The sequence below is a fragment of the Aspergillus alliaceus genome, assembly GCF_009176365.1.
Source record: "Aspergillus alliaceus strain CBS 536.65 unplaced genomic scaffold BDW43scaffold_19, whole genome shotgun sequence".
NCBI classification, from domain to species: domain Eukaryota; kingdom Fungi; phylum Ascomycota; class Eurotiomycetes; order Eurotiales; family Aspergillaceae; genus Aspergillus; species Aspergillus alliaceus.
Genome location: NW_022474702.1, coordinates 234,723 through 248,504, shown reverse-complemented (window position 1 = coordinate 248,504; position 13,782 = coordinate 234,723). Strand labels below are relative to the sequence as shown.

Here is a 13,782-nt window from a genome sequence, read left to right as displayed (position 1 = left end):
CTATCCCAGAATATAAATACTACACACAGCACTTGTCCTATACTACCTATACTGGACAGCTGTTTTGACTGAGTTCCTAAACAAGACTATCACAATTGATGTTGTCGATACTACGTGCATATTGCAGCGCTGACTTGGTATATTGTGCGCATGACTCTGTGATAATGTAGAGCCTTTCATTGCAATCCAGGCATTTGGGTAGAGATGATAAGAGTGCTAAGTCAAAAGAACTATTATGTATCTGTGGGTATATGAGACCTTTGTTTGGATCCCAACCCTAACTGTGCCGGAGAGATGGCGCATAACAAACCACTCAATACATTTTATTTTCAATGGCCAGACGGATGGGCCCCTTGACAGCTGGCTTTCTAGAACATGGGGTAAGGTGGGGCTAATCTAAATCCCAATACGACCTCGTTTAGGGGGCTGGTTCGCAAAAATAGAACCCACACCGTGGGAGAACAAATATGATCCATAGTCTCCCCCATGTGTAACCGAGCCAACCCCCCGGTTGGTTTCACCCCATCGGGGCAAATGAAGAGCTGAGAGACAACAAAGGGTGAAAAGAAGGCTGCCTCAAATCATGGTGGATCGACTCAGGTCATCGCGTGGCAGTGTTGAGGGGGATATTGGCCAATCAAGGAAGGTGTTGAGATTGGAAGATGGGCCGTTGTAACCCTACAAGAAAATCCCAATGGATATATGACTGCCTAAAGGCAAGAGACGAGAAGAAACTCTTCGTTTGAGGCGAAGCTTTTTTTTTCAGTGGACCCAGAAAGCTTGGCTTTCTCCCTTATTCGGTGTAGACTCCTAGGGCAATGGGGCCCATTGCCCTATCAGTGATTAAAGATGGCGCCCCAAACGGAGGTTATCCCCAAAGACCATCACTCAGTGAAAGGGTCCAGAACATTTCTTAACCCCTTTTTTATTTAGAGATCACGATCTGTCGAATCAGCGCCCATGGTTCTCCAGGCTCGCTTGTCCCCACCATGTGTGAGGCCAAGCTTAGGCTACCGTATTATCGTCTAGGAATATCCTTCGCCATTTTGCCTGACGATACTTAGAATGTCTAGTGACTTCTTCCTTCAGCCGTGGGATATTAGTATCGGATGGGGCTCTGCCTACCTCGTGCCCGCAGTCCTGTTTCATTCATTTCTTTTTCTAACTGGTCTATCGTTTGTTGCAATTGATCAATGTCATTATTCGTCTGTCATTGTTGACTTCCGTCCACACTCATTCTTTCTCTCTCATTAATGAATACGTGGAAAATTCTTTGTTCGCGTTGCATCCAGGCCTATATATCTCCCATCCCTTCCCTTGGACTTGCCTCGCAAGATCTAAATACGATCGGAAACTTCATACGCATCAATAACCACGATGGTCGTCCGTTATCACTATGACAAGACGGCACTCCAATCCATTACCCTGCAGCCTATCTCCAAGCTTGCCCCCTTCTCCGCCCTCATTATTTCTATAGTGCTGGTGGTCCTTTTTCTAGTGCGTTATTACGTCTTGGAGGGATTCCTCATAAAGCGGTTGTATGGCTCTATATATACGAACCTGAGTGAAGTCAATCAACGCGGATTTATCAACCACCATATTGCAGGGATCACGAAGCTTTTGATCCTCATTGTCGCCGCATACCCTTTCATAGAGGTTGTCATTGGGAAGTCATCCTTCCATACACCTTACGCCCCTGGCTCCCAGGTGAAGATGGGCGACATGCTGGTCGTGGTCGCCCAGATGCTCATCGGGATGTACGCCTTTGAGCTCATCTATCGCACGAAGCTATCGCCCATCGCGGTGCTGCACCATGTCGGAACAATCATGATTGGTCAATCCGCCATAGCAATCAGCTTGGATTTGGCTCGGGAACCAGATGCCGATATCGAGTTTGTCTTGTGCACGGTCTGGGGTAAGTGCTTCCATTTTGTCTATCTTATCGCTCCATTGCGCAAGAACGGCGTTAACCTTTCCTAGGTGCCTTCGACATCATCTCTGAATTCTTCCCTCACTTGGCTATCATCCTCTACCGCATTTTCCCCGATCGGCACCACTTCTTGAAGCGCCTCTTTCTGCTTTCTTGCATTACCACAGCCATCGGAACCACCTGCGAGACTATCGTGATCTTCTTCCTTTTCGGCTCTCTGTGGGACCGATGGCAGCTTGCCTTCAAGGTCGTCACGCCACTACTCCATATTGCCTTCTCCGCCGCCCAGGTTCACGGCAGTGTTGTCTTCTGGAAGATGTACAAGCGCCAAGAGCGGCTTTTGAAAGAAAAGTCCGGGCTAGATATTGAGAGGGAAGTCAGCCATGAATCGCAGGTTGGCATCGTCGCAACAAAGGCTGCAGCGGTTTCTAGATCTGCGGCTGCTATGGTTTAGCCCTTGGTCCTGAGGTGTATAGATTGGCTTTGGTGTTCAAGGTGTCGTTGTATGTGGCATATTGCCGCTCGTTTAGAAAACTTTTCTCTATTTATTCACGCCTAGACATGTGACATTTGTTCTATACCCGATCGCGATAAAGATGTAGTCCATAGACCAGACTACCGTTCTATATTCATGAAATTATGTGAAGTGTAGCCAAGTCGCGTAGTGATCACCGTCTGAGCGGAGTAAAAGGGTACTGTACTGCTTTAACACAGCCTCGTTAATCCTAAATATTTCTGTTTAATACGACTCCTAGATATTTCGTAATCCTCTGAGTCCCCCTCATTTCTGTGACTTTTACAAGGTAGCCTAGAGGCCGTTCCGCAGGATTATACCCTTCCCATATTCGGTCCTCCAACGGCGTAAAACTCAGATATCATCCTACGCTAGAAGTAGTATGAACGGTCTTTTCACTGCCACTCATACGACAATAACAGCTGCAAACACAGACCCGGAACATCACATCGTCTCGGGATCGTAAGAGCAGCGTGTGAAAAACCTAGCTTTGCGTTCACGCTGATTGATCCACAAGACTCCGTTAAATTTAAGTTGGACTTTGTTAGAGCACTATTTTATACGCCGTCCGAGCTTCCAAACAACGATTTTATCGTGTAACTTGGAAGGCATTATCAGCCCAGTATTCGTACTCCGAGTAACACTAAAGGGATATCTTTCTCCCGGTAGTCTTTAGAAAGGGCAAGAGGGGTTGGTTTTGGGAGGTTTCGAAAGCTGGTGTATTGTTTGTTTTAATTGGCGGATAGCTGTTGCAATCTGCTGTTACTAGGTAGACAATGCAATAGAGTCAATTGGAGGGCCTTAGTGTGTTTTCAATCCTGAAAGATAAGCTTCTCTATGGGCTAAGATGTCCTACATTGAAGTGTAGGAACGAATCATTATTCTGGCCTAGACACTCATTCGTCTAGTTGTCCTTTTCGACTCGGCGCACTAATATATCGGTATACTCGGGAGGAAGGAAGATCTCCGTATTTTGATATAAAGCGGAGTTCCCAATTACTGCTTTCTATATGCCATTCGCGCATCTCTGTTTCCACGTTCTATTGGAGGGGTTGGATGTTGCCCAAGGATTGTCACTAGCTTCTAGTTCAATTTCATTGCTAGGTAGCCTTCTTGTCTTTAGGCTTTCGGCAGGGTGTGTCCATTCTCATCATCAGATATCAATATGATCGCCCGCGCTTTGGTTTGTTATCGCTCGGGCCATTAATAACGAGATAAAGGACGGCGTGTATTCACATCTCTAATACGCTCGGCTAGATTAGCGTAGTCGGCTTCGAAATTTGGAGGCCATACAGGATCACCTGTGTTCCGGGGAGTGAGATAGGGTTAAGAATAGTGTGCAACGCGTAGAATCCGATAGCCGAGGACAGCTCCCCACTGGGTGCCAGCGCGGCTAATGATCTGAGTCGCAGCGGAGGGAGGGAATCAGAACAAGTGCTGGAGACGTTGGTAGCGTCATCGTACTCAGTAGAGATAATAGACGTAGGACTACCCCCTATAGATTCTTCTTCTTCAAACTCCTGATCACTACTATCGCTAACGGTGATCACCCGCGATTCTCCAAGATCTGCGTACTTGTCGTGGGATGCGCGGATCAGTCCGCCGAGACTTACGGGTCGAGCTCAGTGTACATGGAGACTGACTGCGTGGCGTTGAATATACGCCCATCGCTCAAGTCCCCGGCCTGGCGCCTTTGTAAACTTGCAACCGTGTGATTCCTGGATATCGATAAGTGTATAGCAAGCCAGAATGTAGAGGTGTGATCCTCAATTGTTATGAGATGTAGCCATTTGGCGGTATCCGTCACTAGGATCCGGCGATCTATGAGCGCCAGTCCCAAGGGAGACCAATTCTAGTAGTCTCGTTGTGAAGTGGGTCCCATGGAATCACATAGCTTAGGCCGCATTCTCCCCTTGTACGGCACAATGTGGAACCGTGCTTTAGGCGATAGTCACCTAAGACGTGATTGATGCTCTCCTTGGGTCGGCAATGTACCTTATATAGAAACGAATCAACCCTAACTTTCATCAGAAGAGGAATGAGGATTTTGATATACTCGATTCTGTTGCGGTCAGTCAACCCGGGTGCTGGATTATCATCTATGCTGAGCATGGGTAGTCTACTGGACCGGTCCAGACTAGGCCTTCCGCTGTGTATGCGTCGACCGTATCTTGCTTATGGGGCTGTGGGCACGTCGCAGTTACATGTTACGAGCAATATTCGGCGTTGTCACAGTAAAGCGTCCGTGGCGCTAAGATTGTCACTCGCCGTATACGCAAGATAAACAGGCCAAGTAATGAAATGAATGACTGGTTTCGGCGTTAGGTAAAGATCCTCATAGAGGACAAAATCGAGCATAGGCGGATACATATCAGGAGTGTACAGTGAGCTGTCGGTTTCGAGGTTGTTGCCGAGTAGAGTTTCTCCTGAAAATTGGTTGACCGTCCAGGATTTCTCTGCACCAATCTGTTGACCCAATAGCGCATGGTAGCCCACATACACTTCATGGCTCATCCATTTCGTGAACAGGGTCGTCGAAGATCAGTTCTCAAAGTTAAGATGGTTGAAAGACATTGCTGTCCATTATCTAGAGTACAGTATTCTGAGCCCGAGAGATGAGACCATAAAGAACAGGAGACGAGAAGAAACTCACCTTATATATTGGGTGAAGGCTAATCTGTGAACAGAGGTGACACATTAACGTGAATTCCACCTATTCAATAATATGAAATATAGACACCAGTGCATAATAGCATTCCGTAAATTCTTCGCTTGTCCCCCTAGAGTAATTAACTATTCCTTATAGGCTATAATTCCTCATTGTCTATACAGACAGCTAAACAGTCCTTACATCCAGGATTTAGACTCAGACTTGCATGCCTCCACCAGTCTATAGCTACTAAAGGACATTACACATCTCAGATCTTTGGTGTTGAGCTCGTCGACTGAGAAAGCTACCAGATCTGGCTCGCTGTCTGCCCTTGGTCAATCCTTAGCACTTCATAGATTAGCAACTAAGCTTTAGCTCAGCAAGGTTCCTAACCCCCACGGGAGTGATGCCGGAGAGAAAGTCTTGAGCTCAAGGGGAACATATTCGGTGCACTGTTCCAATTACCACCATGGACTCGAGCAGGTCTCTAGATCGAAACACGGAAACTTTTAGAGTCTGCTCAGCAAGCCAGTTACACAGGAGATGCAAGTTCAAACCACCACTAGCTGTACTTAATCGAATACAATCCTAAGCACCGCATCAACCCAGTCAAAAAGATGCTCGGTATATTATACTAACCATCAAGTACCAGCAGTTCAATCAGCATACCAGTCAAGCGATGACGGCAATGCTTTAATCATCCCATACGCTACACTCCAATGGGCTGTATCGATAGATCAACGCAGTCGGAAACTTATCTTGCTTGAATGCAATGCCAGATTCTTCACCGCATACTTCAATGCTCCGCTCGGGTTGAATTTCGGTGCTCTAATGGGATTCGCACCGGAATAATGGGTGTAGCGTAGCGTACACCCTTTTCATCCTTCGACAAGATACAGGACAAACTCAGGTTGGATTTTGTTACAGCTAGCGCGATCGCCTCGCCCTGTATCGGCGTGGGTATCCTCTCTTGAATAGAGACGCATGCAAGCTTCTTTTCAAGGACTTCGGTATCAGAAAACCAACCCCGATTCACTTCCAGGCGAGACGCCCCTTGGGTAAAGCTACATTGGTGGTCCCCGGGTCATGACTCTGCGTGTTACATTGCTGAGTTACTAATCTATCCAGTTAGTTCAGTGATTTACTCTAGTGTGGTCGTGTCACTATGGGGCGATGTATTTTCTTTTTGTTAGTTATTGACTGCTTAATAAATACCCCGGACATAGTGAGCCGGGTTGACACGGCTCCATTTCAAAGACGCGGTCCGAACACACCCGACGATGAAGAGGAAGGGATTATCAATTAGTCTTTGACTGACTATTGGCTTTTATATAGAATTGTTGACCCAGAAAGGAGGCAGGACGGAAGTATGGGAGTATCACCTGAGTCAGAAGCTTTTCGATGTAGTTGATAAAAACACTTGCTACACAGATGTTCGGAGGACCCTATAAACTCAAGTCTCTTTAAATAAGAAGACATTAACTTGGAGAGAAAGATTTTTCTCAAGGAGAATAGAAATCCTTCCACGAATTCCTTACTATCCATCGCGACTTAGTTAGTTTACCGTACTGATCCCAAAAATAGATCTGCAAATACGTTGTTGAAATCATACTACAAAGAAATATATGTAAACACAGATCGTGAATTATGTGTGCATCAAGGCTAGTTCAAATACGCGCCCTTAGTTTCTTCATGAACCACATCAAACAGCGGCTTCGCGCTGAAGTATCCCGCCAACGGCGTACCAACCGACTTGTATGTAAAAGCAGCATCCGCATCGTCGACCTTGATGGTCTGTCCTCCACGTCCTGCGGCGGCCGCATCGGCCAGTAACTGCGCGTAGCAGCACTTCTCCAAGCTCACGAACCAAAATACAGTCTCTTCGATGGTCCGACCGACCGTCAACAGGCCGTGGTTCTGTAGCAATGCGGCCTTCTTGTCGCCCAGTGCAGCGGCGATGTTCTTTCCTTCTTCCTCGGCGAGGACGATGCCGTTGAACTGTTTGTAGACAACATGGTCCTGTGATAGAGAGTGAGCGGTAGAAACGAGCAGGGAAAGGGGAGGGCAGCTAACGTTGTAAAAAGCACACGCATCCTGGGTGATGATATCCAACGGCCGACCAAGGGTACAGAATGCACGACCGTGCAGACTGTGGCTATGTGCTGCGCAATTGACCTCTGGGCGTGCAGCATGGATGGCGGAGTGGATCATAAAGGCCGCGGCGTTGAGCAATCGGCATGGGCCGCCATCGATAACCTCCCCGGCGTGGTTGACCAGGATTAGGTCGGAGGCTTTGATCTGCGAGAAGGCGACGCCGAAGGGGTTGACCCAGAAGGTGTTTGGGTCGACGGGGTCGCGGAGTGTGATGTGACCAGCTACCCCTGTATTCAAGTATTGATATATAGTGTGAGCATTCAATTTATGTTTTAGATTTCCAGCAAGCATAGAGTAGGGCCGGTGGAGGAGCCATACCCTCGTCGTATCCGTACTTTCCGAAGATGCGAAAGGCTGCCGCAAGTCGGCCTTTTAGGTATTCGCGCTCTTCCGTCTTGTCTTCGAAGACAGGTGGCTTCGGGATGTGCATCTTCACTTTGGCCTTCTCAGCACTGGCTTCTTGGGTGGATTGTCGAGCTTGGAGGGTAACGGAGGAAGTTTCGGTTGCGGTGGGAGGCGCCATTTTGACGTCTGTTCTTGGCTCGTTTTATTTTATTTTTATTTTTTTCGGAGACAATATACTGAAGACTTTTACGAATGCAAGTGAAGTACGGTAGATAGTCGTTGGGAGAATGATGAAGATGTAAGATGAAGGTGGAGATGGAGATGGGCAGGGTTAGGGTTGCTTATCCGATAAGGAGAAAACGCGGGGTAAAAAATTTATGGATAGCAAATAGAGTTACCCGATCAAGTCCCGAGGTTGATCTCAAAGTTGATGAGCAATTTGATTAAATATAATCAGTAATTCCAATAGGTTTACATCATTCCGTCGGTCTTGGGCACGCTGCCGATCTGATCCACCCATGCCTCCCGACGTTTACAAAAGATCTCGATGGCTAATTCTAACTCACCACGGGGCTCCTCGTCCAACGTCCCCGCCTTGACCACAACGATGCCTTTCCCATCCGGCTGCGCGTTCAACGGGGTCCCGCAGTCCCCACAGAAATGCTTCTGCACTGCGTTACCTGATTCGCCGGTAGTGTCGACGTAAACCTTGGGAGACCCGGCAGTATAGGTGAAGGTGGGTTTGGGAATGATAACGTTGGTGGAGAAGGCGGAGCCCGAGTTCCGCTTGCAGCCGTTGCAGTGGCAAATAGCAACCTAGAAGGAGAATAGCAATTTAGCCCAAGGCTGATCTACATTGAAAAGAACCACGGCGATAGGGTGTTAAGCTTCGGTACCTTGGGGGTTGGGGTGTCAGCGGGGAGGTCGATGCGGTATGTGATCTTCTGGCATAAGCATGCACCCGTCAGAGATTTGGCAGCCATGGTGCTCGTCTTGTTTCTTGTGTGATTCAATGGAGAATAATCTGAAAGATTGTAAATTGAGAGTTAGGATATGCCCCGATGTCAAACAACAGGTGAGCGCGGGGTTCCATCGTATTGACGATGGGACAACAAATAAATACCATTAGTAATGCCTAAGAAAAGATCCTATAATACGAAGTAGTAAGATGCATTGATAGCAAGGCCAATCATACGCCTCACAATGGCAATACTCCCATCGGGGTTTGGTGTATTTCCAACATCGCGCCCCACAGCTTCTGATCGGACCCACTGAAGTCGCTCATCCCCACCTTACCAATAAATGGCCTCAACACTGGTTCGCAAACTGTATCCGGGGCTGGTAGTGACCCGGTTTGAAAGTATTGACGGATTAGTTGGCTGACGCAAAGAGAGGGGGCTGCCGCTGTAGAATGCTGTCGATTCCCATTAGCATGGTATTCGAGTATCTTCCCAATATATATATATATATATATATATATATATATATATATTTGATTAAGATTATATTAGAAGCTTACCCCCTCTGAATCTTGCTGTAGTACAACCGATCCAGGGAAACTTTGAGACATCTTCTGCGCACTGCGGGAGGTTAGCGACATGTACAGGCAATGGAAGAACAGATAGACCATACCTTCGCAGCGGAGTCACTGGGTCAAGCGTGGTGCTGACGAAAAGTAACGGGTGTGAGGTATGGCCCCCGTACGGTCCTGAGCAACAATATTAGTCCCATCGTTCAGGACCATGAGATCGTCGGTAGGACAGCTTACCGGGAAGCTTCCACTTCGCAGTCACGTTCCATCCTACACAGCCCATTGCCAGTGACGCCCAATAGTCGCCTATGGCGATGCTTTCCTCCCGTCGTGCGTACCAATACCGCTTTAATTCCGCTTGGTCCATCGTAGCGAATTGGTCCACATCCGTACAGAGGATGGCCACGCTGGCGTACAATTCATTCTCGGTCGGTACTTGACATGCTATAGACCAAGGGCCCGCGTCATTACAGCCGAGCGTGGGGCAGGATGGAGAGCGTAAACGGGTTTTAGCATCGGCCATGGCGGACGCGTCGCCGTGGGCCAGTCCGTTTACGTATTGCGCGAGGAGAGGAAACGTGGCGAGAGGCTGGTACAGAGCAACGCGCTGGGCGATCTTTAAATCGGTCCAGGTCACCACCTCCGGGCCACGCATGTGCGTCGCGGTCACCGGGAAAGATGCATTGTAGAGGGCGCTTTCTACCTGAAGGTAGGCCTCCTTGATGGCGGACGGCCCGCCACGGACGTAAAAAGGACACCCCTCGGCGCCCGCTTGGTCGCAGTAAACCGTAAATCGGTCAAAAATAGCATCTGCATCGACCACCCCGCTGGATCCCCCCTGCTTTCCGCCCCCGTAGTACCACTCAACATCGACGACCGCATCCAGGACCGCGCGATCGATACGATTCGGGAACATTGTGGCGAACGTAGAGCCTAACACGGTTCCGTAGGAACGGCCCCAATAAAGAAGCTTCTCTTGGCCTCGCTTCCATGTAGTCCGCTTGATGATTGACTGCGTGGGGTCATAGCCCAGGACACGGTCGCGTCGGTTCTGTTCCACCCGCCCTTGCCTCTCCCGCCATTCGGCGTGTCGTTCCGTGATCTCTAGCATGTCACGGGCCACCGGCGGTGTGTTCATATGTTCCCCAAGCGCGTCCCCAGTCCCAGACACCGTGGTGAGTGTGGCGGAGCATCCAGTGTTGAGGGCGATACTCCTCTGCCAGCTGCGCATGAAAGAGCCTTCGGAGCTACCAAGCATACCCTCGGCCTGAGCTTGCAGTTCCCAGTTCTTCTGGGAGAATATATTGGGGAAGCAACTGAATCCCGGGGTCGTGTTATTGACCCCGCGCGGATCAAATCCAATAATATCGAAATATCGATCAGGCGTTTCCTGTTCTCCAATGGTCGGATCCGTCTCCGCATCCACAATGGTCTGCAAGGCGCGCCCAACCTGAAGTACCTGGAATACCCCGGAGCCTCCGGGACCGCCTAAGCTTCGCGTTACCAGTTGCTCGTCAAGGCCATTGGTCAAATACATACCGGGGTTGATGAGGACTGCACCACCGTAGCGAGGATCCGTCACAGAAACCTTCGCCGGTAAGCGCGTGATGGCGATAGCGACACGACTGCCCTTCCCGTCCGGGCGGTGATAATCCATAGGCACCTCAAGGCGTGCGCATTGAAAGCCATGGAAGCAGTCATGATACTGCAGCGAGGACGAGGGAGTGATCTAGTCGGGTTAGTCATTTGACTTAAGGCTTCTTGCGGACCAACTGCACCCACCTGGTCCCAGCTGAACTCAGATCCTGGTAAGTCGTTCGTCCCAGCATTGACCGAGGGAGCCATCCACCAGAGAGGTACGGTCAACACCATCAACGCGAACGCGACGGGACAAACCGTCTTCCTCCATGAGGGCCTGGTCTGACGCAGCGAAGGCTGGACATGTTGATAGTCTGTAGATTTCTGCCGTCTCTGTTTCTCCATACGTCCAGGACTCATTGTTGACACAATGAGTCGACCGCCAGCCAAGTCGAAGTTCAACTACGTTCAGTTCGAGATATCAGGTGGGTTGGGTTGCAATCAACTACACACCATCTGGCCTAGTCAGTCCTAGCCACAAATGAGAGGAGGGAGGATTCGGATGATAAGAACTCTATGGTTGATGATTGGACTGCAGATTATCGGCAGAAATGTGGGAGGGGATCTGCATAGTGGAGATAAGCCGGATCTGTTCTGAGACTTACTATATCCGTTGTCATACCTCCGGCTGCCACATTCCAGTTCGATGCCTCAAGTCGTCTAAAGTATTCGAAATATATGAAGGTTGGTGGGTGAGGGGGGGGGGGAGAAAAATAATAATAATAATAAAAGGGTTCCGGATGGGTTGAAAAAGAAAGTATTGTCATTAGTATCGGCGTGGCCTACGTGATCGCAAATACATCCTTCATGCCCGTAAACATTTTCAAAATAAATATCCCTTGGATGAGAAAAGCAAGGTCGAGTGGGCATAATTCACTCGCCGCCCTTGCTGCTACGTGCAATCCTTTCCCTCCATTCTCTCTCTCTCTCCCTCTCTCTCAGTCTCTCTCAGTCTCTCTCAGTCTCTCTCTCTCTCTCTCTCTCAGTCTCTCTCTCTCTCTCTTCCTTTGTCTCTGATTTCCCCCGTTCTTTTGCTCTCTCTGGTGCATTCAAGAGGTATTGATCTTGGTCCTCGCGCGGAATACGTACATCCGATGTGACATCCGAGATTCGATATCGGCCAGTATCCCGATTTGTCTGCGGTAAACACCCTCGCGAATGAAAGGTTTACGGGTGGCCTTGTCTCGTAGTTCCCTCAGCATGCCATCCCGTAGTTTATCGACCCGGCCTTCTCTCGCAGTTCCCTCAGCATGCCATCCCATAGTTTATCGGCCCGGCCTTCGTCCGCGAGAGATCCCAGCATGTTTTCCTCCAACAATGATCGGTGGGTTGTAAAGTCGCGCAAAGCTTCATCACCGTCCTGTCTAGCGGCTCGAAACTGTTGATCTGCAACCCTTGGTCGATCGGTTATTTTGGTCTGGCTTTTCGCGAAAGTGCAGAAGTTGCCCCATGACCTGTGTTCGTCTCGCAGATTCGGAACGGGCGGCCCATTTCTTGAGGATATGGTTTGGTGGATCTCTCTTCGCCTCATCTATCTTGCTCGTGTCCGAAGTATAGAGTGACTACGGTCGCCCAAAGCGCGACCGCAAGGAGCACATCCAATGGTTGCAGTTCGGATAGGACGACGCCCGAGTTCGTATTGGTTCTAGGGTTCGAGTATATCCTTTGCTCGCGCTGGATCCGCTATCGCCGTTGTGATGATTACGTGATGTTTTACCTTTGGGAGGCCGGTTGGCTTTCGAGTACGACCTTTCCGTGGAAATAATCGCCGCATCAGTCGGGTTCTCGATCTTCGGAGAAGGAGAGATCGTTAACCGCGGTGCTTTGCAGGGGCGATCTTCGGTTGAAGGTGGACAGTAATGTCGCGTCTACGCCGTTGTGCCGTTGTGCTTCAGTTAGCGGCTGCTCTTCCGGTGCAGGTTCACTGCGTGGCTTTAGTAAAGGTGCGGTCCTTGCGCGCACGCGCCTCAACGTATTCTGCAGTTCCAGGATCTCTGCTTCAAGACCAGCCTCGTCTGTATCCGAGGCCATGGCGCGTCCTTCATGCAAGAGCCACGGTCACACGGGCAAAGTCGAAGTCGGGTCGTTCCAGGTGCCGGTACCCGGTGGGGTAGGTGAGAAGCGATGCAGCAATTTCATCGTGCGTCCTGTGTTTAGAATGAAGATGTTGTGCTGGTCTGGGTCTGTTACTAACGTAACATTTCACTGTTTTCGCCTTCGGCTCCGTTTCACTGACGTCACGTGGTCCCACGGCGTCACTTTTCCCTTTTGGGGTACGTCAGTTCATACTACGATCCTATTGGCCAATTGTGGATATTCGACCATATTTGCTTTACGAGTAGTCATAAGTAAGTAAACTTTACCAAGTCCTCTGTATAGATTAATTCCATTCGGCGGATAATCCTTGATCAAGCCGGACATATTCGGAAGTGTCCATGCGTCAAGCATGGATAAGCATCTTGGGGATCCACCCTTTCAAATGAACATCTACCTAGCATTGTCTCAGTTGACTGTCACTTGATCAGGAGAGAAAGAAAGAAAGAAAGAAAGATAGAAAGAAAAAAAATTTTATGATAGGAATGTTTTTGTTCCATTCGGAATGCGACTCCAGCAGCAAATCTGACGCCCAGTGAGACCCTCAAAAGTCCGGAAACGGTCAGGCTCTTGGCAAAAAGTAATACTCCTTGACTGACTTTTCTTTTTAGTCTGGTTTACTTACTCTCTGGTCTGACCTCCGATCCTCGCAACGGCACTTCAAATCGTGATCTCCCGGGCTCAGTGGGATGATCACTTCATCAGAAGATTTCATGTCGATCCGGATATGATCATTGATTGCCAAGCAGCAACAGGCATCGGCAACCCCTCACTGGATCTCGCTGTGTCGATCATTTCAACCTGCAAAACCCTGCTTGATTTCTTCATCACTTCATTTAATTTCGTGTATCGATCAGCCACCCGCCGTCATATCAACCTCTACCTCTTCCACCCACACTCCCCCCCTTCTCTCTCTTGGCTTACCA

At 49.1% G+C, this 13,782-nt stretch overlaps 5 protein-coding genes across 5 annotated transcripts; 1 reads left to right on the top strand and 4 right to left on the bottom strand.

Annotated features, from left to right (window-relative positions):
- The first annotated feature begins 1,104 nt into the window (after positions 1-1,104).
- On the top strand, positions 1,105-2,515 carry BDW43DRAFT_274762 (uncharacterized protein). The gene is made up of 2 exons (XM_032041769.1): positions 1,105-1,915; positions 1,981-2,515. The coding sequence occupies exons 1-2, from the start codon at positions 1,378-1,380 to the stop codon at positions 2,382-2,384; spliced, it is 942 nt and encodes a 313-aa protein (XP_031900819.1). The 5' UTR covers positions 1,105-1,377; the 3' UTR covers positions 2,385-2,515.
- A 4,223-nt stretch (positions 2,516-6,738) lies between these two features.
- Positions 6,739-7,877, bottom strand: BDW43DRAFT_274761 (class II aldolase/adducin family protein). Its single transcript, XM_032041768.1, has 3 exons — positions 7,567-7,877; positions 7,168-7,475; positions 6,739-7,113 (listed from the first exon to the last, which is right to left on the bottom strand). Exons 1-3 carry the CDS (start codon positions 7,769-7,771, stop codon positions 6,757-6,759), a joined length of 870 nt encoding a protein of 289 aa, XP_031900818.1. The 5' UTR covers positions 7,772-7,877; the 3' UTR covers positions 6,739-6,756.
- A 131-nt stretch (positions 7,878-8,008) lies between these two features.
- BDW43DRAFT_274758 (GFA family protein) lies at positions 8,009-8,732 on the bottom strand. The gene is made up of 2 exons (XM_032041767.1): positions 8,490-8,732; positions 8,009-8,409 (listed from the first exon to the last, which is right to left on the bottom strand). The coding sequence occupies exons 1-2, from the start codon at positions 8,574-8,576 to the stop codon at positions 8,065-8,067; spliced, it is 432 nt and encodes a 143-aa protein (XP_031900817.1). The 5' UTR covers positions 8,577-8,732; the 3' UTR covers positions 8,009-8,064.
- Positions 8,733-8,791: 59 nt separating this feature from the next.
- Positions 8,792-11,122, bottom strand: BDW43DRAFT_299921 (putative proteinase; the record flags this gene model as incomplete). The annotated part of the gene is made up of 6 exons (XM_032044813.1): positions 8,792-9,007; positions 9,113-9,173; positions 9,226-9,301; positions 9,362-10,612; positions 10,664-10,853; positions 10,907-11,122. The coding sequence occupies 6 exons, from the start codon at positions 11,120-11,122 to the stop codon at positions 8,792-8,794; spliced, it is 2,010 nt and encodes a 669-aa protein (XP_031900816.1).
- Positions 11,123-11,704: 582 nt separating this feature from the next.
- Positions 11,705-12,933, bottom strand: BDW43DRAFT_274754 (uncharacterized protein). Its single transcript, XM_032041766.1, has one exon. It carries the CDS (start codon positions 12,291-12,293, stop codon positions 11,958-11,960), a length of 336 nt encoding a protein of 111 aa, XP_031900815.1. The 5' UTR covers positions 12,294-12,933; the 3' UTR covers positions 11,705-11,957.
- Between the last annotated feature and the right edge of the window lie 849 nt (positions 12,934-13,782).

Excerpts from the sequence above, each read along its gene's own strand:
- BDW43DRAFT_274762 (XM_032041769.1), top strand. The coding sequence starts at position 1,378 with ATGGTCGTCCGTTATCACTATGACAAGACGGCACTCCAATCCATTACC. Across the intron at positions 1,916-1,980 it reads TGTCTTGTGCACGGTCTGGG|GTGCCTTCGACATCATCTCT; the intron begins GTAAGTGCTTCC and ends AACCTTTCCTAG.
- BDW43DRAFT_274754 (XM_032041766.1), bottom strand. The coding sequence starts at position 12,293 with ATGAGGCGAAGAGAGATCCACCAAACCATATCCTCAAGAAATGGGCCG.
- BDW43DRAFT_274758 (XM_032041767.1), bottom strand. The coding sequence starts at position 8,576 with ATGGCTGCCAAATCTCTGACGGGTGCATGCTTATGCCAGAAGATCACA. Across the intron at positions 8,410-8,489 it reads CTGACACCCCAACCCCCAAG|GTTGCTATTTGCCACTGCAA; the intron begins GTACCGAAGCTT and ends TTCTCCTTCTAG.
- BDW43DRAFT_274761 (XM_032041768.1), bottom strand. The coding sequence starts at position 7,771 with ATGGCGCCTCCCACCGCAACCGAAACTTCCTCCGTTACCCTCCAAGCT. Across the intron at positions 7,476-7,566 it reads AAAGTACGGATACGACGAGG|GGGTAGCTGGTCACATCACA; the intron begins GTATGGCTCCTC and ends ACTTGAATACAG. Across the intron at positions 7,114-7,167 it reads ATGCGTGTGCTTTTTACAAC|GACCATGTTGTCTACAAACA; the intron begins GTTAGCTGCCCT and ends TCTCTATCACAG.